Source organism: Cetorhinus maximus, chromosome 28 (assembly GCF_964194155.1).
Source record: "Cetorhinus maximus chromosome 28, sCetMax3.hap1.1, whole genome shotgun sequence".
In the NCBI taxonomy this organism is placed as follows: Eukaryota; Metazoa; Chordata; class Chondrichthyes; order Lamniformes; family Cetorhinidae; genus Cetorhinus; species Cetorhinus maximus.
Genome location: NC_135906.1, coordinates 26,595,137 through 26,622,619, shown reverse-complemented (window position 1 = coordinate 26,622,619; position 27,483 = coordinate 26,595,137). Strand labels below are relative to the sequence as shown.

At 41.5% G+C, this 27,483-nt stretch overlaps 1 protein-coding gene across 2 annotated transcripts in view; it reads right to left on the bottom strand.

The window, feature by feature from the left end:
• stxbp2 (syntaxin binding protein 2) overlaps positions 1–20,260 on the bottom strand; it is a 51,571-nt gene extending 31,311 nt beyond the window's left edge. Inside the window, exons 1-3 of one of the 2 annotated variants that reach the window (XM_078531438.1) lie at positions 20,180–20,260; positions 3,047–3,096; positions 760–841 (exon numbers count right to left, since the gene is read on the bottom strand). In XM_078531438.1, coding sequence (XP_078387564.1) covers positions 760–841; positions 3,047–3,096; positions 20,180–20,216 — 169 coding nt within the window. In that variant the 5' untranslated portion in view covers positions 20,217–20,260. Of the gene's footprint in view, positions 1–759; positions 842–3,046; positions 3,097–3,931; positions 4,032–20,179 lie in introns of those variants that run through there. The other variant, XM_078531437.1, reaches the window with a different exon arrangement.
• Between the last annotated feature and the right edge of the window lie 7,223 nt (positions 20,261–27,483).

Sequence of the window (27,483 nt, the reverse complement as noted above, 5' to 3'; positions counted from 1 at the left end):
GCAGATAATACGGAGATTAGAAACATTGTCAACTGTGATGAGGATAGCCTTGAACTTCAAAAGGACATAGACTGTTTGTGGATTGGGCAAACTTAGTGGGAGATGAAGTTCAATGCAGAAAATTGCGAGGTGATTCATTCTGGCAGGAAGAATATGGAGAGGCAGTACAAAATAAAAGGAGAAATTCTAAAGGAAGTGCAGGAACAGAGGGACCTTGGTGTATATGTACATAAGTCACTGAAGATGGCAGGGCATGTTGAGAGAGGCATTGCACACAAGAGTAAGGGATGTTGAAATTATATAAGACACTAGTTAGGCCCCATCTGGAGTACTGTGTTCAGTCCTGGGCATCATACTTGAGGAAGGACGTGAAGGCATTGGAGAGAGAACAGAGGAGATTCACAAAAACGATTCCAGGGATAAAGAACTGTAGCGATGCGGATAGATTGGAGAGGTTGGGGCTGTTTTCCTTGAAGAAAAGAAGGCTGAGAGGAGACTTGATAGAGGTATTCAAGATCCTGAGGGGCATGGACAGGGTAAATAGAGAGAAACTGCTCCCACTCAAGGGGCCGAATAGCCACCTCCTGCACTGTAAAGATTCTGTGATTCTGTGAATTACAATTTACCAGAATTTTTTGATCCTCATATACGATCTTAAAGTGAAACTGCAGTCATCTATATTGATATTTTCAATTTCCACCCAATCCTTTCTGGGTAGGGTTCAAACAAACGGTTGCACTAAAGCTCTACTTTACTTACTGGTTATGCCTTCCGCCATTATGTCCGACATCTTGCAGCAGGAGGACAAGATCTTCATGCTCAAGTGATCTACAAGCAGCACCTGGGAGAGGTTTAGACAAAGTTACATTGAATTAATTTTTATACTTTTTGGAAAAGGCATTAAAAACAAAGCTGATATTGTGGAGTTGAAGAAATATTTTTTAAAAAGCAGGGGTTAGGTGATGCCAAATGTGGGTGTTAAACTTTGCTGTTAAATTTAAGTACAAGGGCAATGGGACATGGGTACAAATTGCCAAGGGATAAAATATATATTGGGAAGCAGTTTATAGTGAATAATAATTGGAGTTGTCTTTGTGTGGGGTAGCAATAGAAAATCTCCTATGTTTTCATCTCCAGGATGCTGCTTTAGTCCAAACATTTATCATCGTCATTAAAGGAGTTCTTTCTAAAGTCAGTTTTCAAATGCTTTCAACTAATTTACTTTGACATTCTTTATCCTGCTGGTCTAACTCAACTTTGAAGTGATATTCTGAGGTTACCGTGTCTACATCATTTCATATTTTACATTGATAAATTCCCTCCTCCCACTCGCCCTCGCTTAACTCTCATTCTTTCTCTCTGGAATGTACAGCTTCAGCTTCTCCAATTCCTCTTAAACAAGTTACCACCACTTTCAAAAGCTGCATCATTGCTAGTTTGTGTGTGAGGAAATCACCAGAGTTAGCCTTAAACATCCAAGATCAACGAGAATGAGGGAGGTCATTTGGTCCATCGAGTTTCTTCCTCCTGCAGTTTTCAATATATCAGGATTTTTTTCCCCTTTCTACACTAGGCTGAAGTTGATCACTGTATAAACTGTTTCATGGTAATTTTGCTCTTGGCTAGTTTTGTCCGACACTTAAAAGTTCATTAATTTAGCTTTTCTTTTCCATTTGGTATTTAATGAATCTCTAGAGTACCCTTATTTTCAATCTCACAAGGAGCTAAATTTGAGGTTTTCATGCCCATTCTCATCATTTAATCTCCTGGCACTTGTGTTTAGTGTGGGTAGGTGTATGGATGGGGGTGTAGGGAGTCTTCTGTACCATTTCCTGAGCTTAGAGGTTTCCTTTGCAATCACACTGATCAGAACGCCCTGCCATTTTTGCCGCATTGCCTCAGGCATTAAACTCTATTGACTTAGTGGTATAGCTCAGTATGTTTTGCCTCACTGAGTACTGTCTATATTGACTGGGCAAGCTAAGCACACACTCATTTGCAGGTCTTTCAGCTCACCTCTCTCATTCAAAGCAATTCACTGAACGAGTGCCTTTCATTCTCTTTCGATGTAATGCCTTGCACTTAACCTGTTTTAACTTATTTGTTTCAATTCTGCCTGCCTGCAATTTTGCTTGATCTTCCTTGGATTCTTGGGATTCCTAACAGCTTCTCTTCTTGGACAGTCCCTCAGGATCTACTCCGTTCCAATCCTAACAAGTACCTGTGGTGGAATTTTATGCCCCTGTCACGGTGGGGATGGAGCTGTAAAACGCAGCGAGCCATTCCAAAGTCCATTGGTTTTGGCAGGACCGAAAAATTCTGCCAGTGTAAAATTCCGCCCTTGGTTTCCCCCCATCTCTTCTAAGCGAAGACTTCTACAGCCATTTTTTTTTCAGCCATGGATTCCTTAAGCCTACGCAGCAGCATCTCATCCAGAGTATGATCACGAGATTTTGCAAAGTGTGAGAACCATAAATCATTTAAATATCCTGTATGACACACCACTCCACCTAGTCATTGATTGTAAAAGATTTATCACTGTCCTGACACCCATAAGTGCAAGCTAAGAGTGCAGACATTTTATTTAACTTATTCCACTAGCACTTATCAGATTTGAAAGTCACCTTCTTGTAAGATTAATTCAAACTTACTCTCCAGATGATAAGTAAATAGATGGAATTGACCACAGCTCACACTCCCCACTTACCACCACCTCCCCACCAGCCCCCCAGTTTGGCACCAAGAACGTCTTGGGTACTTTGCATTTTAAAAGAACAAATTCAATTATATTTTACATAATTCCAGTAGAAGCGTTACTGTAATTCAAGCACCGAGTTACTCAAAGGATGACACAGCAAGGCTAGGAAAAGACAACTACCTATCATCACCCACAAGGTTCAAACAATTCTTGTACCAGCTTCAAAATCTGGCCTTTGAACCACTGGAGAAGCTCAAATACATGAGAAATAAAAAATGCTGCTTGAAGGTAAGCATCTCTCTTCCTTCTCTAAGCTAAACTATTCAAATCCAAACAGCTCTCACATACCTTCCATTCTCCCTCCTTCTTCAGATTCTTGATCACTCCAGTTAAAATTTCTATGAAAGAAGAAAAACTCCAGTTAAGGTTAGGAAATATTGAAGTCCTGGGTGAAGGTTTCTTTTCCTGCCTTTACATGGTAATGCAACAAGGACGTGTGTGACATTAAACAAAAGGAAACAAAGCAGGCCCTCGATCAGCTAAAGTCTTCAACCAAAATATAAATATAACAAGTTACACAAATGACAGATGAGCAGGCAAGAACTACTGACCCAAAAATACTAAAGGACAAAAAAAAAAATTGCAAGTGAGGTGCACTTAAGTTTCTCTCAGCAGTCTTTATTTAAAACTCAATAATTGGTAAAGTACATCGCTGGGTTTATATAGCCTTTGTATGCATTATAACACATATTGCACACATGAAGCCTCCGAGGGCCTTTTCTAGCTTCAGTACAGCGCCATTTTATTCACACATATGTCTATTACATAAAGATTAATTTAGTTTCCAGTATTTTACCGACTAAAAAGGGTAATGGAGAAGCAACCATTTCAACTACAGGATCAAGTTAAAGACTCTAGATTTTAAAATGCAATTTCCAAAATGCAGGCCACATTTTTTCCCTTTTCGATTCTGACCTAACACGTCTATTGAAATGATTTATGATTACTATCCTTATTCAGCATTTCTACTTTCCATATCAGTTCCATCAAGGCCACTCAGCTCCTGACCTCATTGCAGCCTTGACCCAAACATGAACAAAAGAACTGAATTCCAGAGGTGAGGCGGAGTCTCTACCCTTGATATCAAGGCAGCATTTGACCAAGTGTGGTATCAAGGAACCCTGGTAAGACTGAAGTTAATGGGAATCAGGGTGAAACTGGTTGGAGTCATACCTAGCACAAAGGAAGATGGTTGTGGCTGTTGGAGGTCAATCATCTCAGTTCCAGGACATCGCTGCAGGAGTTCCTCAGGATGGTGTTCTAGGCCCAACCATATCCAATGACCTACCTACTGCAAGGTCAAAAGTGGGGATATTCACTGATGATTGCACAAAGTTCAGCATCATATCCAACTCCTCAGAAACTGAAGAAGTCCCAGCTCATATGCAGCAAGACCTGGCCAGCATTTATGCTCGAGCTGTGTAGCAAGTGATATTTGCACCACACGAGTGCTAGGCACTCACCATCTTCAAAGAGAGAGAATCTAACCATCTCCCTTTACATTCAATGGCATTACTATTGCTGAAACTCCCACTATCAACCACCTGGGGTGTTACCATTGACCAGAAACTGAACTGGACCAGCCATATAAATACTGTGGCTACAAGAGCAGGTCAGAGGCTAGGAATTCTGAGTCAGGTAACTCACCACCCGAGTTAAAACTCACTCCCCAAAGCCAGTCCACTATATACAAGACACAAGGAAGAGTGTGGTGGAATATCCTCTACTTACCTGGATAAGTGGCTCCAACAACGGTCAAGAAGCTCGACACTATTCAGGACAAAGCAGCCCATTTGATTGGTGCCCCATTCAACAATCTAAACATTCACTCCCTCCACCACCAAGGCACAGTGGCAGCAGTGTGTACTATATAGCAACTCACCAAGGCTTCTTCAACAGCACCTTTCAAACCCACAACTTCTATCACCTAGAAGAACAAGGGCAGCAGACACATGGGAGCACCACAACCTGCAAGTTCCTCTCCAAGCCACTCACCATCCTGACTTGGAAATATATCGTTGTTCCGTCATTGTCGCTGGATCAAAATCCTGGAACTCCCTCCCTAACAGCATTGTGGGTGCACCTACACCACATGGACTGCAGCAGTTCAAGGCAGTAGCTCACCACTATCTACTCAAGATCATCTCAAGAGATGGAAAACAAATGCTGGTCTTGCCAGTGACACCAAAACCTCATGAAAGTTTTTTAAAGTTGTTTTTTGGTGATCCAAATTCACACTAATTTGGTGATCCAAATTTTGAATTTACACTGCAAGCTGTTTGGGAAACTATCCAAACCTGTTATGTTCTTGCGCTTTTAATCTAGGTATTTTTCTTGGGTTCAGTGTGGCTAGCTGCTTCCACAAGTGGGCCTTCCATCTGCGTGAATCTGCGTGCACTTTGAGATTAAGCTAGTTGTTCGCAACCTTGGTGTTGCATTTAAACCAGAGATAAGCTTCTGACCACAATCGTGCATCACTAAGAACGCCATTGCCACCTCCAAAACACCACCCAACTTCCCCTATCTCAGCTCATTTGCCTCCGAAACCATCTTCATGCCTTTGTTACCTCTAGACTCAACTATTCCAACGCATTCCTGATTGATCTTCAACATTCTACCCTCTAAGCCAGAGTTCATCCAAAACTCTGTTGCCTGTGATTTAACTTGCATTAAGTCCCATTCCCTTATCACCCCCTGTGCTCGCTGACCTACGTTGGCTCCCAGTCAAGCAACGTCTTGATTTTAAAATTCTCAGCCTTGTTTTTGGGTTCCTCCATGGCGTCTCTCTCTCTCTCTCCCTCCCTCAGTAATCTCCTCAGGCCCCGTAGCCTTCTGAGATGTCTTCACTCATCTGCCCATTTCCGCATCCCCAATTTTGGTTGCTCCACCATTAGTGGCCATGTCTATAGTTGACTGGACTCTGAAATGCCCTCCCTATGCCTCTTAACATTCCTGCTCCACTTTTCTCATTTGGGATGATCCTTAAAGCCTACCTCTTGGACCAAGCTTTAGCTTATCTGACCCAATGTTACGTGCGGCTTGGTGTCACACTATAATGCTCCTTTGAATTGCCTTGGGACATTTCATTATGTTAAGGGTGCTATATAAATAAGACCTGTTCCACATCCAGGTAAATGTGGCGAATAGAGAAGGCTGCACAATGTATCTGGCTCACTGGAATATGTCATGTGCTATGTGATCTTGCCTTTGGTAGTTAGAAGGGTATATACACAGATTGTGCCTCAGAGTATAAGCCACCAGACCAATTTATTGAACGTTAGCAGAAAATCAAACTGGATTGTTACAGTATTTACAAACTTTAATAACCCTCTTGAAAACAAAGTGTTCTTACACTAACCTCTGAAGTAACTCTTTAAAGGTAGTGCTTGACTTCTTGTATGCCAATCATCACGGTGGAAACTTCTGACTTGACTTTGAACCAAAACACCACCCAAAACAAAGCTTTGAGCACTTCTAAGATACCCCAGTGCAGAAAGAACATTAAAATTCCATTTCTCATTGTCAAGGGCAAACCCAAATAACTTGATGCCAATCAGAAGCAGCAAAACCCTACTTAGGAAAGAGGGTCAGTAGCTGCCTCCAACTGGAAATTAGCAATGGCATTAAACCATCAACAGCATAAGTATGGTGTCTGCCATTTTGATTTAGGCCATAGGCAGGCTGACTTTCGGCACTTCCATATGGGCCAATGGGTCATTACCATCAATGGCCTGTAAGTACTTTCTTTTAGTCCCTCCCTTAACCTCCTGTGTGGGAAAAGTCTGAATGCTCTTATCTTGTCTTAAAGCTCTCAACCCTGGATTTATATCGGTAATAAAGGGGAAAATAGATGAGTACATGAGTAAGGATAGAAGGATATGCAGAGAGGGTTAAAACGATGTAAGGTAGGAGGGGGCTGCTGTGGAGATTTATTGGGCCAGATTTAATCAGCACAGAAACAGGCCATATAATTCTGAGTTTTCAACATACCCTTTCCAAGGATCTGTTACCCTTCCTCCAACAGGGATAGCATTTTAATACTGACAACAGTCTGCCTTCTTTGCAGCAGTTCCAATATTTCAACAGTTCCATTAAAGGATGATGGTGTCACACTGTTTTAAATACCAGTCAGATAATAAGTATTGAGATGCAATTATCCATAAAAGTGTTCTGAAAATGCCTCTAACATTTTCAAGCTGTTCAGACAAGAGCAATCTTCAGCAATCACAAACATTCAGAAGTGATTAAGATAATTGGTGCCAGTTTCCACAGAAATGGAACCACCATGTGCAGCAGCAACAATGAACTGAAGATATCACACACCATCAGTAGAATGATCATCAACAGCAGATGTACGCTGAGAATGAGAATCTGTCACACTGGAAGCCTAAAAAAAAACTCAATTTATACACCTAACTATTTCAGTTTAATATTCACATCAGGAACCTAGCTGAGTTTTTTTGGCTGAGCATTTTTAAGGAAGCATATTCCACAGCAATGTGGTTGACTGTTAAATGCCCTCTGAACAAGGGCAATTAGGGATGGGCAATAAATGCTGGCTATGCCAGCAACGCCCACATCCCAAGAACAAATTTTTTTAAAAAAATCCTAACTATAAGTACCAACAAACCTAGGGATTCTGACTTAGGGCTTGCCCACAAATGAAGACATTCAGGCCCACAAAATTCAAGCAGGACAAACTAGCTGGGAAGAAATAAAAGGCCAGAGTGGCTTGGGTTTCATGGGTTGGACAGCCTTGGCCTACTTAAACTCATTAGCTCAGCCCCTCATTCATCGTATGTGGGCTATGAGCAGGTAGAGATTCCTGGGGATTTTTATCTCACCAGGAATCAACATATTCAGAAGGGGGTGGGGGGGGGGGGGGGGGGTGGAGAGGATCAGGAATTCAAAAAGTTGCCCACTCTGGTTTAGTTACCGCCTTTAGTCAGCATGCTGTGCCATTTTACGTTAGGCTACTTTATTGCCAACATAAAAACAAAAGCCTCATCAAAATGGAGAGAAAACTGCTTTGGAATTCAACAGGGGTATTTCCATGGAGTGACATAATCCAGGTTTTACAAGGAATTGAAATCCATTCTCCATTGCCTCCCAATCTGCAGCTAAACTCCAATATTCAGAATTCTCCACCTGCAGCCTCTCCTGCACAAAATGTCAGTATCTACCACTCTGCTCCTCGCCAACCTCCACCCCGCTCCCCGCTAACCGCCACTCCACTCTCCGCCACCCCGCTCCCCGCCACCCCGCTCCCCGCTAACCGCCACTCCGCTCCCCGCTAACCGCCACTCCGCTCCCCGCTAACCGCCACTCCGCTCCCCGCTAACCGCCACTCCGCTCCCCGCTAACCGCCACTCCGCTCCTCGCTACCTTTGCAACCACCTCCAGTCCCAAGTCTCCGCCTCTCTTCAAATTCTAGTCTGTTGCATATCCTCTCTATTTCAGTTAACGCCTGTGGTATAGCCTCACACTTGCCAAAACAGCATTCGTCCTGCAAAAAACTTGAGTAATGCACACCCAGTTATGTGCATGTAGCCACTTAAGGACCTGCTGATGCAGACACATTTTTACTCTTGGACTTTCCTGTGTCATGGGCCAAAGTCCAAGAGGCTACAATACACAAAGACATTAACTGTGCAGACCGGTGGAAGCACACAGCTCTTGTCACTTAGGCTATACTGCTTTAAATTAGCAGTTTGCCCCTTGACTTCTCAGTCGAGTTGAGGCTTCTGCATACTGTAAGGTGCTGGATGTCATTAACAGCCCTAAATAAACTGTACACATTAGAATATGGACTACTATCCTACTTCTTTTGCATCAACATTCCCAAACACATTTCAAACACCTAGATCCGATTGTTTTTCCCCTTAGTGGAGAGGTCAATAACCAGTGGGCATAGAATTAAGGTAAGGGGCAGGAGGTTTCGAGGGCATTTGAGGAATTTTTTTTTTTCACCCAGAGGGTGGGGGCTATCTGGAACTTTCTGCCTGAAAGGATGGTAGAGGCGGGAACCCTCAACATTTAGGAAGTATTTAGATGAACACTTGAAATGCCACAGCATACATGGTTACGGGCCAAGTGCTGGAAAAATGGGATTAGAGTAGATAGGGGCTTGATGGCTGGCGTGGACATGATGAACCAAATGGCCTCTTTCCGTGCTATAAAACTCTATGACTCTGTGAACTTGTTTATTTTTCCCAAAGCATCAGCCAATTATAGCGCCTCTAAATAGCTCGAAGGTGCACAAAAGAGGGTCCCGGGTTTAAATCGCACAGCAGCATTAGTGGATCTCAGCCGCACAGCACTTGGGCAGTTATAACTGGTCACAGCATACTTTGGCAGATTTTATTTCCTCCTTTGCTCCTACCCTTCCCATTTTTGGCTGCCGCTCAGTGATCACTTTTGCAAAAGTGCAAGTGTGCTCGTCAGGTGAGACCAGGAGGATTAGGTCTAGTTATAATGTCCTCGACGGTCAAGTATCACACTGACGCCCACCATCCGAGTTCACAATGAAGGCGGACTGTTTGGGCAAAGTACTAAAGGCTGGCCAGCCAATGTCCAAGAACTGTATTCCAGCAAGAATCCACTTTCTCAGGGGAATATAAAAAAAACCAAAGGAGTCAAAATTTAATCTAACATGGTCAAGTGACAACATGTCACTGAATGCAATATCAAATTTGCCACATTATTTGAAAACCACATAGTCTAACATTAGCGAGGTACCCAAAATAAATATCTAATTAAATGTAACATGCAAAGGGTTAATGTAAAATCTCACCATGCAGAACGTAAAACACAAAGTCCACAACAGGAATAAAAAGTGTGATGACAGGTGGAGGAATCCAAGGTTACGGGTGAGGGGACGGTGGTGTGGTAACAACATGGTTCAAACAAGTTCAGTGAAAAAGAAGCTGAGTTCATTATCAGTCCAGAGTCATTAAGAAACTTCAGTTATATCAAGGGAGCTAATTGGGCTCTGCAATATCCTTAAGCCAGTGTCCTTAATAAAATTACCAACACAAACCAAGTAAACAGAAAAGTAGCTGCAAACCACATTAGATTCACTGCAATTCTATGTTATAACAGACTCAACTGAAGCACAAGCAATAACAGTGGTTCCTTGAACAAGTAAGTGATTTCTGAAGCTGGTTATTTCTAATGGGGAGCTTGGGTGGCAGCTCTTCTTGTATCCTACCTACATTTAATCGGATGAACAGCAATTCAACTGAAAGAATAGGCAGGATAACAGAAACAATGGCATACTGGGTACAGAAGCAGCCCACTACAATCTGGTCAACACATTTATTGAAAAAGGCTGAACTATAATTTCACTCATTCCCTTTATACTTTATTCTTCATCACGTTTAAGTTATGACTGGAGTGTGAGGAGGAATTAGACCACCTGTACCTGCAGAACACTGACTTTAATAGAAGTTACAAGAAATTGTACCAGACCTATTCAATGCTCCTGCTTAGCAGCAAAACGATTCTTGACTTTGAATTATAGCCATCCACAACAGTGACCCTTATGGCAGAATCCAGTTCTTTCAAACAACAGGATGGTGTATATGGAATAACAAGATAAAATCAACTATTCGGTTACCATTCATTTGCACGCCCAGATGAAATGTGTTAGAGTGGCAGTCATGAATCATCACAGCAAAACATAACCCTGGCTTCACCTGTGATCAATCTACAGACGTCCCTGAACCTTCATCCCAACCCCAAAATCACCCATCCTGGAGATCACCAGGAGAATAGAGATTGCATATGATACCTCCTTTACATTTCTATTTCTGGGGCTTCTATGCTGGAGGCAGCACTGGGTTTGCAGGTCTGTGGAAGGCATGCAGATGAAATGGGAGGGGGCTTCTGCTGCTGTGGCAATGGGATTCCTAAATACAGGGGTGTCCCACAAAGCTACTCTTGGGCTATTCCTGGGACACCCAGTATCCCTTATGACAGACCCCAATCTTATTTTGCAAACTAGTTAGCTAGAAATGAATAAACTCTTGCTATCCATTTTTACAGGTACTTAAAAAGGAAAAGAATAAGTAATGTTGGTCCTCTAGAGAGTGACAGTGGAGAGTTAATAGTAAATAATAAGGAAATGGCAGAAGAAATGAACAAATATTTTGCTTCTGTGTTCACTATAGAGGATATAAAAAACATTTCAGTAATTGCTGCAAATCAGGAGGTGAACGGGAGAAAGGAACTTGGTGAAATTGAAAACATTAGGGAAATGGTACTGAGCAAATTGATGGGAGCTGCAGGCTGGCAAGTCTCCGGGTCCCAACAGACTCCATCTGGGTCTTTAAGGAGGTGGCTAATGAGGTAGTTGATGCGCTGATGTTAATTTTCCAAAATTTGCTAGATTCTGGAAAGGTTCCATCAGATTGGAAAGTAGCAAACATAACTCACAATACAAATACAAGGAGGGAGGGAGGCAGCAAACAGGAAACTATAGGCCAGTTAGCTTGACGTCTGTCATGGGAAGTTATTAGAATCGATCATTAAGGAGGTTATAGCTGGGCATTTAGAAGAGCTCAAGGCAATAGGGAAGAATCAGCATGGTTTTATGAAAGGAAAATCATATTTAACCAATTTATTGGGGTTCTTTGAAGGAGTAACATGTACAGTGGATAAAGGGGAGCCTGTAGACATACTGTACTTGGGTTTCCAGAAGGCATTTGATAAGGTGCCACATCAAAGATTATTACAGAAAATAAAAGCGCATGGTGTAGTGGATAACATATTAGCATGGATAAAAGATTGGCTGGCTGACAGGAAGCAGAGAGTATGCATAAATGGGTCTTTTTCTGATTGGCAGGATGTGATGAGTGGAATCCCACAGGGGTTTGTACTGGGACATCAACTTATTACGATTTACATCAATGACTTAGTTGAGGCGAGTGAAGATATGGTAGCTAAATTTGCAGATGACACAAAGATAGGTAGGAAAGTATGTTGTGAAGAGGACATGAGGAGGCTGCAGATGGATACAGATACTTTGAGCGAGTGAGCAAAGATCTGGCAAATGGAGTTTAATGTGGGAAAATATGAAGTTGTTCACTTTGGCAGGAAGAACAAAACAGCAGAGTGTTACTTAAATGGAGAATGGCTGCATAATTCTGAGGTGCAGAGGGATCTAGGTGTAGTGAGTCACAAAAAGTTACTATGCAGGTACAGCAAGTAATTAAGGTGGCTAATGGGATGCTATATTTTATTATGGGAGGGATTGAACATAAAAGTAAGGACGTTATGCTTCAGTTATACAGGGCATTGGTGAGCCTGCACCTCGAATACTGTGTGCAGTTTTGGTCTCCTTATTTAAGGAAGGATGTAAATGCATTGGAGGTGGTTCAAAGGAGGCTTACTAGATTGATGCCTGGAATGAGTGGGCTGTCTTATGAGGAAAGGTTGGACAGACTGGATTTGGAGTTTAGAAGAGTGAGGAGTGATTTGATTGAAGTATACAAGATCCTGAACGGCTTTCGCAAGGTGGGTGTCGAAAGGATGTTTCCTCTTGTGGTTGAGTCCAGAACTAGGGGGCACCATTTAAAATTAAGGGTCGCCCTTTTAGGACAAAGGTGAGGAGAAATTTTTTTCTCTCAGAGAGTTGTGCGGCTTTGGAATTCTCTGCCTCAGAAGGTGGTGGAGGTGGGGGTCATTGAATATTTTTAAGGCAGAGGTAGATAGATTCTTGTTACGCAAGGGAATCAGAGGTTATCGGAGTTAGATGGGAATGTGGAAATCGAAACAAGATCATCAGCCACGGTCTTATTGAAAGTGTGGAGCAGGCTCGCAGGGCCGAATGGTCTACTCCTGTTCCTATTTCTTATGTTCTAAACTCCAATGGGCTGGGTGGGTGTGGAAAACAATAAAAAGCAATGGCTGAGTAACCATTATGAATGTGCTGGCCATACTGGAGAACGCAAAGAGCAGCCCAAAAGTAAGTTTTATAGTTTTCATCTAGTTACCAAGTAAATCTTCAGACATTAGGGCTGTCTTGCAACTGCTCCCTACCAGCAGTATCGACACTATGTGCAGCCACTCGGCTTTTGTCAAACTTAAGACCAGTTAATTGAGGTTAGATGAAGGGTCCTTCTGATTTAGTGCAGTCACATACACTTTATTTTATTATGCAAACTACAACCAGTAGTTTTAGTGCTACTGCACAGAAATAAAGTTATTCTGGTAAAACTGTAGGATACCCAGTTTTTTTTTTTTACAGACCAAAAAATAAAATTCCTTACCCAGATTCTAGATACTGCAAGACTGTTTGAAAGGACTACCATAAAAACGGAAGCAAAAAGAAATCTTAACCAAGTGAAGAACTGTTGGTGCTGATTAGCAGCAACACTATAAATCTGAAAATACTTAAAAACTAATATTCTTCCATTTTCACATTAATATGAAAAGAAATCACGTTAGCTTACATAACCCAAAAATAAAAAAAATAACCCGACTCCAACCTCGACAATATTAAACCTCGTATCCGTCATGGTTATGCTCCTGAGGACATAGGGAGAGACAAACGGGTGACAGGAATTCACACAATGCAGATCATCCACATTCAAGAATGCCGGTCTGGGCAAGGTAAGAGTGTGTTATTTTTTTTCTTAAAAAAGCACACCTCCCGGCAAAAATATCAATTAAAGCACAGTAATCCTCAAAAATAAAAGCAAAGGACTGCAAATGCTGCAAATGTGAAATAAAAATGATGTGCTGGAAATACTCTGCAGGTCTGGCAGCATCGGCGGAGAGAGTAACAGAGTTAACGTTTAAATCCAATGTGACTCATCTTCAGAACTGGTAGTACTTTTTCCTCAAAAGTATTTTGCCACTTGAAGCTGCTCAGAGTGCTTTAAGCTTACCCTTCTTTGTGATCCAAACACAGGTGTCCCTAAACTCAACCACTTGAAGTGACCATTTCTCCATGAATCGATCACTCCTTACAAACACACAATGCTTATGGGAAAACTCATTAAATTGGAAAATAAAGCTACCCACAAGTGTAAGGAGTATTAAAACTCCCCATGAAACAAAGACCAGTCTAATCGTAACAAATGTTATTCTCTTGCTGCCACGTAGAAAAGCTGATCATCACCTCTGCTCAACTTCTAGAACTGCCCCATTTACCCCTCGATCCACCTGTCAACAGTTTACACTGTTTTAAACTGTAGTCTTCAGACGGAGGAGTGAAACATTTCAGGTAAGATTAGGCACAGATGAAGAGCAGAACTTCCTCTACAGAACAGAGTATTATGATTTGGGCTCTCTCAACTTGTGCTCACTGTAAGTTTGTAGGCAAATACACATTTCCCATGAACCAAAACTGGTGCACAAGGTATTTAGAGTAGGAGAGCATAATAAATCATTTTTACCACTAAGGTTTGAACTGGAAAGCATCTGTAACACCCACCAGCTTTGATCACTTGGACTGCCAAACATCAGACTGCCAGATTAGAAATTACCAATTCATATATTTGGTTATCAAGAACAGCAAAATAGTAGATTTGGTCACACTATAAAACTTCAGCTTGGCCAGTTTTAAAAACAATAGAACTCTCAAAAACTTCACAGTTCTCTTCAGTCACTTTGGATGAAAAGGTTTACACAAGAGACGAATTCCATGAGGTATTCTTTCTCACTGTTTTTTGGCTCAGACAGCTGAACTGGAGCAAGCAGCACATGTGCATCCTGCGATACCTCTCCAAAACCAGAATCAAGACACCATGGTCAAAAATGGTTGCACACCATACTGACCAGCAGTAACACCTATTGTCTGTTTTGACCAGGAGATGTTAACTCTGATGAAATGTGGGCTGGCCTGGCTTTTGAGATATAATGCTACCTCCCTCAGCTTTCTGCCAAAATCAAATATTTATAAACACATCAAAACAAATCCAGACAGCACAAAAATATTGGAGAAGGAAAAGAATCACACAAGTCAATATGCTTTGATATTGTGCATTCTCTTAATTCATCACTTCAAACTCCTTCTAAAATCAGTAACAGACCTGTAACAGTCAGCTACATAAACACTATTTTATTCGCCTTTGATTCTCGGGGAACACGAGCAGGAAAGGACAAAAACTATTATATTGACGGCATTTCTCAATTTAATTGGGCCTAGTGGGGAAATTTCAAAAGATGATATACTTCAGTGAAGTTTAAGTGACATTCATTGTGAATGGATTCTCATATTAAATATCGATTATGGGATGGCATGAACCTTAAAAGGAAAAAAACCCAAAAACAATTTAAAAAGGAGGTAGAACAAAGTTATTTACACAAAAATCAGTTTCATATTTCTTCTCTGCTAGCACATTCATTGCAAAGTAATAAGGGAAAAATGCAAAACATTACCCAATTGCTTGACTCATTTGATAATTGACAAGTATGTAGACAGCACTGTTGGATAGAACTAACATAGCCATTTATCTTGCACAGGTGAATGGCACTGGAATGTTTATAGAATCATAAGCATCTCAAGAACATGTTTCAGGGACTTCATTTACTAGCTTGTCACTCACAATGCCCAGAAGTGAAGAAACAGGAAACAGATTTTTGTGACAAGATTATCGTGAAACCATCTCTCCAACTTCCTGAAAATATCCTTTTTCACTCTCCTACAGTTTACATCAATCCTGTCACTGAGATCTGAGTAATGATGGCGAAATGTTCACTAAAAATCCACTTGAAAATTAGTAAGGCTATCTGGAGCATTAAGTGTGAAATATTGGCAGTGATAGGTCTGTCATTGGTACTGGTAGCAACAATGGGAGTAATCTGGATTGTAACATGGACTGCAGTGGTTCAAGAAGGCAGCTCACCACCACCTACTCAAGGACAATTAGGGATGGGGCAATAAATGCTGGCCTAGCCAGCGATGCCCACATCCCATGAGTGAATTTTTAAAATGGTGAGAAATTGAGTAGTACACAACAGCCAAACACAACATTAAAGTACATCAGTTTAAGAGGATTTTTTCCTATAATACATCACAATACAAATATGGTAAAGACACTAAAATGCCAGCTTTGGTCATTTGTTGAAGCATGGGAATCACTAATTCTTTGATGTTGCTAACTGCTATGCAATTGTGATACCCCTTATTTGATTCCCAGGACTATAACATCTCCTGTTACTCTGCTAGGGCTGTTTTTTCATGATCCTTTTTCCTTCCCTCTGACCATGAGAAATTATCTCCTCTTCTCTAGTGTCCCTGTGCCACGAGTTACTGAAGGCTGAGAGGATACCTTGTATTAAGTTAAAATCTTGTCACAAAATCAGTTTTCTGTTTCTACATTTCTTAGCACTGCAAGTGAAAGAGAGTAAACCAAGTCCCTGAAACACAAGTGTTCTGATGTTATTACTATGGCAACATCTTCCACACAAGATAAATGGGCATGACAAACTTGCTTTAAAAAAATAACTTGCATTTTTATTGTGCTTTTCACGACCCTAGGGTGTCCCAAAGCACTTTGCAGCCAATAGAGTACATTACAAGTGTATTCGCTATTACAATGTGGACAACTTTTCATGTGTAAAATGTTAGATGCTATCCCAAAGAAGGGTATTTCAAAACAGCTAGTCATATTTGGTTATCGGGGAAAACAGAATAGATTTGATGAGTGGTTGTGGAAGAAAGTGTATTTGACAAACTGGCTCAAATTACCGTAGGTACCAGTGCATAAGGATAAAAGGATCTCTATTGTTACCATTTATCTTGGCTTAGGCAGGGCTTTTGAAATAGTACAGCACAGCAGGTTGGTTATTAGGTAGAAAAGCAGACATTAGCTGGGCAGTAAACAAAATGCACTTGTAACTGGTTGCAAAGGAGCAGACATTAGCTGTTCACTCAGCTACACTGAACTGGTAGAAAGTGTTTAGTGATGAGACTGAAGGGTTAGTGCAAGGGCCTTTGCTGTTCAAGCTATTTACCAATGACTTTGGAGTTGAGTTAGCACAAAACAGTTCAATGAAAATTGAGGGGTAAAGGGCTCTACATAATCAGGAGCACATTGATGAAATATAGGGAAATCTAGATAGAGTGGGAAGTTGGGCTGTGAAATGACAAATAAAATTCAGTGTTGACAAGTGCACACTAGTGATGAAAAATAAACAGAACTGTTCATCTAAAAGGGATAAAGCACAGGGAAAAATGTTTCAAAGTATTGGTGAACAGAGTTTCAAAACCATGAATATTGACAAATAAGACAAACAGGAAAAAGTTGTTCAGCTCATGGAATACATCAGACGAATCACAGAACATGGCACTGAACCTATACAGAGTATTGGCTTTCCCCCATTGGAGCAATGTGTTCACTTTTGGTTATATTACAGGAAGGACTTCATGATACTAGAAAAGATTCAGAATACTCAGCTGATACCTGAGAGTTACTCCCTGGTAACCAAGTTCTCAAAGCCCCTTTTGGCTTTGGCCACCATTCCTGGACTAACTGCAGCCACCATTAACAAACAATTTCTCCACAGCTGCCAAAGGAACTGAAGAACTTGAGTGGAATTAGATCAGGAACAACTCAAAGTATTGAAAGCGGTGTGGACTGAACTGCTCCTAAAGTGTTTTTCTGTCTAACATCCAATAGGCTGTGATGCTGGAATCAATTGGGTTGCTAATTTACATTGCAAAGTCTGATAATAATTTAGATACTGATGTCCATATCTTCCAAAAAGTGTTATTTGATGCCCTTTGTGAATCTCTACAGTTAGCTGATCAAAAATTTTAAACTTAACAAAAACAGCACAATTATGCATTACATAAAAATAGGGGAAAGAGAAAACTGGCATAACTGAAAGAAAGGGTGTGCATAGGTAAAGTGCTTAAAATTTACCAAAATTGCATTGCAGGTTTTTGATTTAGTGCATTACGATCCATATTAATTAAAATACTAAAGCTTCAGAAACTTTATTGCTAAATAAGTCTCTTGGTATCATAGCATGCAAAGTGGAAATTAAACAAATGAGCTGGCCCAGTTAGTTTCACTGAACCTGCCGAGTGTTGGAGGCTGCAATTATAACGCACTATCCACCCAAGGACAACAATGGCAAAGCACTAAGTTCCGATGGAAAGGTCCCATTACATTGTGGCTGCCTGTAGCTGTGAATCATGCCCTAACTGCCAGGTGGCAACTCTACAGGTATTTAACTCTACAAGCTCCAATCTCTGACCTGCAAAGTTTTGATTTTTTGGGAGCGTCAGGAGGGCTTTCTGATTCCTTAAAAATATTAAAGTGGAATCTGGAATAAATTTATAATATTCCACAAGAGATCTTTAACTGTCTGAGCACTTGTTTAACATATTCCACATATGATCAAGTGGTGCAGGGCGACCTCCCTCGGATATTGTATATTTCTTCACTTTAGTGCATTCAAGACCAAACATGGAATTCTCCTGCCACTTTCACTTCAAGAGTGCTTTGAATAATATGAAGGAAAGGCCAATGCATCTTGTTTGAACTAGTCACTTTATTCACAGTGCTGTTAAAGAGAGAAGCAAATTACAATTCTTTGGCCAACTCTTGTTAACCACATCTCCAACTTGATTGTTTAAAAACATTTCCCTCCTTGCCGGAATACAGAGCTGATTGTGGCACTGGTGCTGTGACTCCTACCTGGAATTCATGTATGGAGAACACATCTCAGAGTACGGCACAAAATGGTGGACAAAGAGTGCAGGGCAAGCAGAAAGGAAAAAAGAGAGAAGGGAAGAAGACAAAGCATGTACAAAGAACAGGATCTTAAGGATACTTTAGAAGGCAGGAAAATGAGGTTGATGGCAATAAAGATCCTGGGCGAGGGAGTTCCAGACTGCAGGGGATAATTGCTAAAAGAAATTCACAATTCCCATAGTGGAAGGCACATACATTTTCATGTGCACAACATGTACATTCTAAGAACACACTGGTTCATTCTTCTAAACTCATTTAACTAGCTTTGCATTTTTTTTTTATTCATTCACTGGCTGGGCCAGCATTTATTACCCATCCCTAGATGCCCTTGAGAAGGTGGTGACGAGCTGCATTCTTGAACCGCTGCGGACCATGTGGTGTAGGTACACCCACAGTGCTATTAGGAAGGGAGTTACAGGACTTTTGTTCTAGATTCTACTCTGAAATGAACTTGTATGAAACCATGCTAATTTCCAGCTTGTGGAGTTGAGCCAATTTTAAGAAAAAATTAAGGCAGAGTCAATTTAGAAACTAAATACAAATGCCAGGGGAATATTAAGTTCTTTCACTGCAAATACCTCAAAAAGATATGAAAAAACAGATCTGGTGGCATGTCATAAACTGATTCAAAATGACAGTAATAATGCCTTTACAGCAAAATGGGACATAAGGATAATTCAAGCCTTAAAGTAAAATTCTAACTTTAACCGTACACAGCACAAAAGTTTCACCAATACAGAATACAGGAAACCATTTCAAAAGACTCCATGTGAAAACATTACACATTTTGTGCACTGAATGCTATTACCAAACTTCCATTACCAGTTAGAAACAACTACACTGTACCAAAAAAGCCAACCCCCACACACACAAAAAAAAACAAGAATCTTTTGATCTGTGAGCTGGGTAACAGCTTGGAAAAACCAGAGCCACGCATATTCTGGGTGTTATTCTTCACTAAATTTACATCAGGAGGACATCTTATTCTTTCCACCCTGCTCCCCCCAAAAAGGCTAACACCTCCTCGCCCTCTTGAGAATCAGAATGTTACTAAAACTAAAATATAAAAGCTGCATTTCACAAGTTCTGCCAGGCAGGAAACTTCCTGAGTGACATTAACACAACAGCTCTTGACAGATAAACAATTAAATAACTTTAGCAGGAACCACACTGGACAGCAGCTCCAACACCTTCCTCTTTTTTAAAAAAGAACTTTAAAAAAAAAGCTATTAAGCCTCAATCCCTGTTTGTATTTATTTATATGTTATGTATATAAATAAATAACTTGCAAATAACAGAATTCCAGCTCCAAGCACCACACCCCACAGTTTATTTTTTAAAGCTCCCTACTTCAACCAGTCCCAACCCTCAGCAACAGGTCGTGTCACAGGAAGCCCGGTTTGATCGACAGCCCCAGCAGCCAATCAGGAAAGGAGAGCAGAGGGTGTGACAGGAGGGCGAACCAATCGGCGACGAGAAGGAGCGCGCGGGCGGGGCCTCGCCACCTCCCCACCCCATCCCCATCGGCCCGGGCGGCGGCGGCAGGGAGCAGTCGGAAGGATAGCTGTCAATTTGATCTTAAACGTGTTATTATCGTTCGCACGTTCTCCGGAGCCGGAAGGAAAATATTTCGAGCTCGCTCTGATCCGGGTTGGGCGGGGGGGTGGGGTGGGAAAGGGAGGACGAACGCCAGCGAAAATGGACTTACTTTCCCCGACGACTGCCTTCAACCCAATCGGCGCCATCTTGACTTTTCCGCCTCTCGCGATAGACGAGCATCGCTTCCCTTTGTGACGTCACGGAGGATGACGTCACAGCCAAGTTCTGGGTGACCTCGTTGCCCAACTATCAAATGACGTCATCCATTCCTGTTGGGTTCACTGTGGCCTGTTATTGCCCCCTCTCACCTCTTCCTCAATTGGAATGGGCCTTCAAATACCCTGAACATGCCACACAGTGGCTGCATGGTGGGGAAAACTATTTGGACATGCGTGGCCAATGATATTTTGCAATGCGGTCACTAGTTGGCGGTAAGTATGGGTAGCCAGCTTAAGCACAGCAAGATCTCACAAGCACAGCCTAATCCTAGGGCTGCCAAGCACATTCCTTAGATAATATCACCACCTTCAACACCTCTTTGTCCTTTTGTCTGTGACATCTTTTGGTTATCTCCACTATCACTGGCCCTCTATCCAGCTCCCCTTAAACCAGCTTATCCCACCCCCGCCCTTAAACCAGCTTATCCTACCCCCCCTTAAACCAGCTTGTGTTTCACCTCTCATCTATTTTTACTTAGTTCTGTTGAAGAGTCATACGGACTCGAAACGTTAACTGTGCTCCTCTCCGCAGATGCTGCCAGATCTGCTGAGTTTTTCCAGGTATTTTTGTTTTTGTAGTGATTTAATGTATCCCTGGAGGTTTCATCACATGACTTGCACCCACACTTTTGCCATTGGTTGGCCAGCACATCCATCCTTGTGACGCACTGCCCTCCTACACCAATAGAAACAATAATTAGAGCCAAAATTAATATTCACATGGACAAATGCAGGTTGATTAAGGAAAGCCAGATTACTTAGGCACTCGTGCCCAACAATAGTTTACGGCATGGTCACTAGTTGCCGGTGAGTATGGGCAGCCGGTTTAATCACAGCAAGATCCCACGAACATGGCCTCATTTCTCCCTATCTCTCTAATCTGCCCCCCAGCAAGGAGGATGGAGTATAAAAGTAGGGAAGTCTTGCTACAACTGCACAGTTGGTAAGATTACACCAGTTAGGGTTGCCAACCCTCCAGGATTGACCAGGAGTCTCCCGGGAATTGAAGATCAAACTCCAGGACACTGCTGTGTGCAACCCTGGAGAAAAATCATCAGAACATTAAAAAAGATTGTTCTTTTTGTAATTTTTAAAACATTTTTCTTTATGCAGATATAAAAAATTGAAAATGGGAGAAAAGAGCTGTTTCACTGATAGTCAATCAGGTTGGGCCTGTACTGACTGAAGTTTAGAAGAATAAGAGGTGTTCATATTGAGACATGTAAGAATCTAAGGTCACTTGTTAGGGTGGATGCTGAGAGGATGTTTCCCTGTCTGGGGGAATCTGGAACTAAGAGTCACAGTTTAAACATAAGGGGCCTCCCATTTAAGACAGAGATGAGGAGGAATTTCTTCTCTCAGGGAGTTATTGTTTGTAATTCTCCAGATCACTGGAGGCTGGGTCATTGAATATATTCAAGGCTAAGTAAGGTAGATTTTTGATCTACAAGGGAGTCCAGCGTTATGGGAAAAACAGGCAGGAAAGTGGCGTTATGGCCACACTCAGACCAGCCTCGGAGCAGGCTAAAGGGGCCAAATGGCCTACTCCTGCCCCTATTTCTTATGTTCTTAAATTACAACCTTGATCATTGCACTCTGCCCATTCTGGCCTCTTGAGCATGCCCAATTTTAATTGCTGCACCATTGATGACCATGACTTAGCTGCCTGGGCCCTAGGACCTGGACTCCCTCTCTGCCTGTCTATCTTTCTTTCTTCCTTTGAGAAGCTCCTTAAAACCCAACTCTTTGACTAAGCTTTTGGCTGTCTGCCCTAATATTGCCACATGTGGCGCAATGTTTATTTTTTCCTGATGAGGCACCTATGAAGCACCTTGGGATGGTTTCTTATGTTATTGTTGTCATTATACCCATTCTTGAGCTTACACAGAGTTCGCTGTTGACTTTTTTTTTGCAAAAATATACTTTATTCATAAAATATCTTCAACAACATTTCAAACCATTTCAAAATCACCATCACAAAAATACAATCAGGTTCAACTTTTACAACATGTATCACGAAATGCATCAATACAATAAATGAATATTACAATCATTTGCAGACATTCATTTTGAGCTGTACAGCCCGAGGGGATTTAAACAGTTCCCAGCCCCTCGGTGCACTGTGGCAGAAAGGTCTTAGGCAGCGACCCTTCCCCATTGCGCCTTTGCAGTGGCTGCCCCAAGCTTTAGTGCGTCCCTCAGCACGTAGTCCTGGACTTTGGAATGTGCCAGTCTGCAACACTCGGTCGGGGACAACTCTTTGCGCTGGAAGACCAACAAGTTTCGGGCAGACCAAAGAGCGTCTTTCACCGAGTTGATGATCCTCCAGCTGCAGTTGATGTTTGTCTCGGTGTGTGTCCCTGGGAACAGCCCGTAGAGCACAGAATCCTGGTCATTTGGCAGAATGCCTCATCGCCAGAACTTTCCAACAAGCACCAAGACGTAGTTTGGCTGGTGTTGAGAAAGGCCCTCCCTGTCAGATCCTTCCAACACGCCAGGAGTCTCACCCCCTTGGCACGTTGCCCTCGAGGTGGCTGTGGTGGGGACGAGGCCGTTGTTCACCTCCTGGTGGATTGTACCTTTGCAAAGAAGGTCTGGAGAGAGATGCAGTGGTTTCTGTCGAGGTTCATCCCGAGCAGTTCTCAATCATTTGCTGCTGACTGAGAACCAGTCCCTGGGTTCTGGTTCTGACCAATTTAATGCTGGAAAAGAACAGGTATTCTTTCTATCTATCTATCTCTCTCTCTCTCTCTTCGGTGAGTCCACAACCCACAGCATGATCAATGATGCTATTGTATTCTGAGTGGCCTAAATTCTAATAGGCTTAAGGGGGTGCGTGATCAGTCTGTGATTGGCCCCCAAGGGTGATGGTCATCAATTGATATCACTTCTCACTATTATCTGACTGGTTTCTTAATATGCTAATTACCTGTAGGACTACCCTCCTCATTAAAGTTTATTTCTGTTATTTTAATAATTTCTTGCTAGGATTAAAGAATGTTTTATTATGTCTTCCTTTGACCATTTCTTCAGGATTGGGGAGTTATGCTGTCATGTCCTCATGAATGATACCTTGAGCTCATTGTCTCAGACTCTGCTTAATTGGTACAGGTTCCTCATTAAATCGAGAGGTGTCAGCTGTGGCTCAGTTCATAGCACCCTCGCCTTTGAATCAGAGGGTTGTGGGTTCATGTCCCACTCCCGGAAACCAAGAACTGTGATTGTACTCGAAAGAGTTGCAATCTGTGACTGTTGATAACTCGAAAGAGTTCCTCATTAAATCGAGAGGTGTCAGCTGTGGCTCAGTTCATAGCACCCTCGCCTTTGAATCAGAGGGTTGTGGGTTCATGTCCCACTCCCAGAAAACCAAGAACTGTGATTGTACTTGAAAGAAGTTGCAATCTGTGACTGTTGGTAACTCGAAAGAGTTTCCTCATTAAATCAGAACCTTTATCAGTAACTGTCTTTACAGGCTATCTGCTAGGTGATGTTTTTCTCCCTGTTCTTGTTGGTAATTGGAATGAGTTACTTTACTTTTAAAACAAAATAATGATTTGCTGAAGCTCCTTTTAACCTTAAAACTATGTAGGTCTAATACAAAAGATTGCAAAGTACTAATACAAACGATTACAAAATAGCTAATACTTAAAAGTTATACAGAGTGTGCATAAAAATATAAGCACATAGCAGTAATCAGTGCTCAAAATGTAAGGTAGTAAAGTCTCCTTATACATTCAACTAATACATAGTCTTGAGTGATAAAAGTCTAAAAGAATTATACAGTTACAAAACTAGTCACATATTGTTACAAAGGTTTGCTCTTAATACAAAAAATACATTGAGCCAAATGTAATTGCTTTCTTCTAAAACACTACAAATTAAAACTAACTTAATGTAGAACGCAGCTGTTGTTATTGTTTCCCTCCTCTTTATGCAATAAATCCCTCTTAACTTTCCTGTCTTGATAGCACCAGGTTCTGATAAGGTTCTACGAGTGAGGGGATGTAAACTTGCCCATTTAACCTTGAAGGTGGCAAGTCAATGTGTTTCTGATGGAGACACTCATGGAGATAAGTGCAACAGGAGTGTCTTCAGCAGTTGTTCTGTAATTAACTCATTAGTATGTTACCTCATTGTGTCTAAAATCCTGTGGTGCCTTTCTCTGTCAAATGAAGCTAAGCAGAGCCACATGATATTAAATGCTGGAGTCTTCTATTGGTTACAGATTAAAAGGACAGTATACCATAAGGTTGATTGATCGATATACTTTGATTGTGTGATCTAGGCTAAAACTACTCTTTAAACATCAATTTCCCTAAATATGCCCCTACTTGAGGCTAAAATGCTTGGCATTTGATGCCTCACAACAAATCTATCATTGTTTTTCACAGCAGCCCAGCCCAAACAAATGGTGCACCTCCACAGTTTCCAGGTGAGGTGTCTCAGGTAGCAGAGTCTCATTATTATCCCAATAATTGTCACTACTTATAAGAAGACAAATATTGTGGACAGAGTTTTTAACCAAGGGTGTTGATCTACATTCATGACAGTTTCCCACCAGTATCGGGCTCGTAACTCTCTAATTCCTCTTTCCTCATTGTTTTGTTGCCTCTTTATCAAGTGATTCTGAGATGAGGTAGTTCTTTCTATTTATGGACCTCAAATTTAAGGATAGAGAGGGTATAGGGTGTCCTAACTGAACTATCGCTTTTAGTGCTTCCTCTTGCATCCCAAAGTTAACTCTGAGTTCGGTGATATTGGTATATAATATACAGGTACTGGAAACAGAATACTATCCCCAACACGTGATATCTGTATAGGTTTAAAACAGAATATGGGTTTCGAAATAGGACACCATTTGGCGCCATGCCTCATTTTTAGGGTGTTAGCTGTGACACAGTAAATTCACATTTGCAAATATAAATACTTAGCATGTTCCTCTCCCCACTGTTGAATGTTCATCTCAGTATCCTGTTCCCCTATTAAATTTCATTTTCCATTGTAACTTGAATATGATCTCTGAATAACACCAGTGTCAATTGATGCTCCCTTCAGCCTGACACTCCCCACCTGCAGATTACCTTACTCAATAACATTAAAGTAACAACATGCGTTGACTTAAAAGATTCTCCAGCTCTCTTTTCATCTGTATCCATCTTGTGGATACTTCCTACTACATGTACTTACTCCCAAGCCCTTCATTGTTTCAGTCCAAACCTTTCACCCTTTTACTCTAATGTTGCTCACTTTGACAGGTATCAGTGTGTTTAATTCTATCCTGATTGTTTTAAAGTCAGTTTCTCTATGGAGTGTGCGTCAGTGCCTTGATGATTTAAAGGTGTTGTCTCACTCTACTGGCTACGTTCACTATTTCATGCCATGCTGTTTGTCAAGTAGTGCACATGCCTGAGCCCTGTCCTTCAGTGCATTTCTCCAAGTACTTCTCAATCTTCGGACCAGCCCTTTTTGAACTGATTTCCTGCATATTAATTATTTCACACATAACTCATCTGCACACATATGCAGTGTCCCAAATGTCATGCCACACATTCTTGACTCTCATGTGATCTTCTCAAAAGATCTCAAAGTATTTTCTTATCTCTCCAAGTATGGTCCCGTGCCTCAGGTGTTGACCAGAAGATCAAATACAATTCTTAAAGATAAACAAAGACTAGGACACCTAGAGAAAGTTATTGGTTTACTAGCCTCATCTACACTTTTTCCTTTTGCTAGAATATATCAGATTGAGATATTCCATTGAATTAGACCCAATATAGATTATTCCAATTCCCATTTGTTCCTGTGTTTTCCTCTCTCTATCTTGTGCCCTCACTTACTTCCTCTCATCTAATTTCACACATCCCGCTATTTACTATTCCATTACATTTATGAGCCCTGGAGAAATTTTACAGTCCAATAAAATATTCTCATTATATCTTTAAAACAGAAGTCAAACATTTTTATTTGATTCCAGGCATTAACATGTTTTGCTTGTTTGTTCTGTACCTTAGATGAAATCAGAATTTTTCCAAAGTAACTTGCTAAATTACACTGCACTTTTCACATCTCAAAATAACAGTGTTGAAGGCCTAACAGATTGTCCTTTGATATTCATTTCTTCTTCAAAAGAAACTTCTTTTATATCCATAGAAACCACCTTGGCCGTGTGTGCATGTCTTTTTATTGTTTTCCTATAGTTCCTCTGAATTTCATGTAATTTGTCCTTCATTTTTTTTTAGAATACCAACTTGTATGAATGAAAATTAACTCATCAATTCCAATTTCTTGTGCCCAGGCTTAGTAGGTTTTAGAAGTCAAACTCACTGGTCAATGCATTTGCATTAGATTTTCCATACACAAACACTTTGGGCAGAATTTTACATTCGGTGTACGGGCACACACCCGACACACCGGAACATAAAATGAGGCGTGATGACATTGGCCATATGTCCTGACGTCATCACAAACTCGCGCAATATTTCGTTCGGCAGGTGCCCGCCGAAGTCAGCTGCGCGCCCGCGGATAATCGAGAGGCCGATTAAGGCCATTAACGAGGTAATTAAGCTGAATTTTATGCTGCCCGTCCAACCTTACGGCTGGCGGGGCAGACGAACAGGCCAAGCGGCCTTTACGTTTTTTTTAGGGAACCTCATCCACGAGCGGGAGGAGGTTTCCTAAAGCTATTACAAATTAAATAAAAACTTTCTTAGAAAAATAAAAACATGTCCCATCTCAGGTGACACAGTCACATGGGAGGGGACGTGTTTCATTAAATTCTTAATGCATTTAGTTATTTTTTTTAAAAAGCGCTTTAATCTCCCTGAGATACAGAGCTGCCTCAGGGAGGTTGAAGCGCTCTTTCACCGCATGTGCGAAAGAGCACTGACCCAACTCTCCCTCCGCACCCCCACCCCCCCGCCTGCACAGGTGGCGCTCAGCGCTACCGCTCATGATCCACACAGGGCGGGCCTTAATTTGGCTCCGCCCGCGTGAAATGGCGGTGCGGAGCCAGTTGTGGGCGGCGTCAGCTCCGTGACCGCTCCCGCCAAACCCACCTGACGAATGGAAAATCCTGGCCTTTTATTTCTGGGAATAACAAATGGCCTGAATAGGTTTAGGCCAAATTCCTCTTAGTTTTCTTTTAAAAAAAACACATAGCCTTTAGTCCGTGACTATGCTGTGACATTGAAAGTCT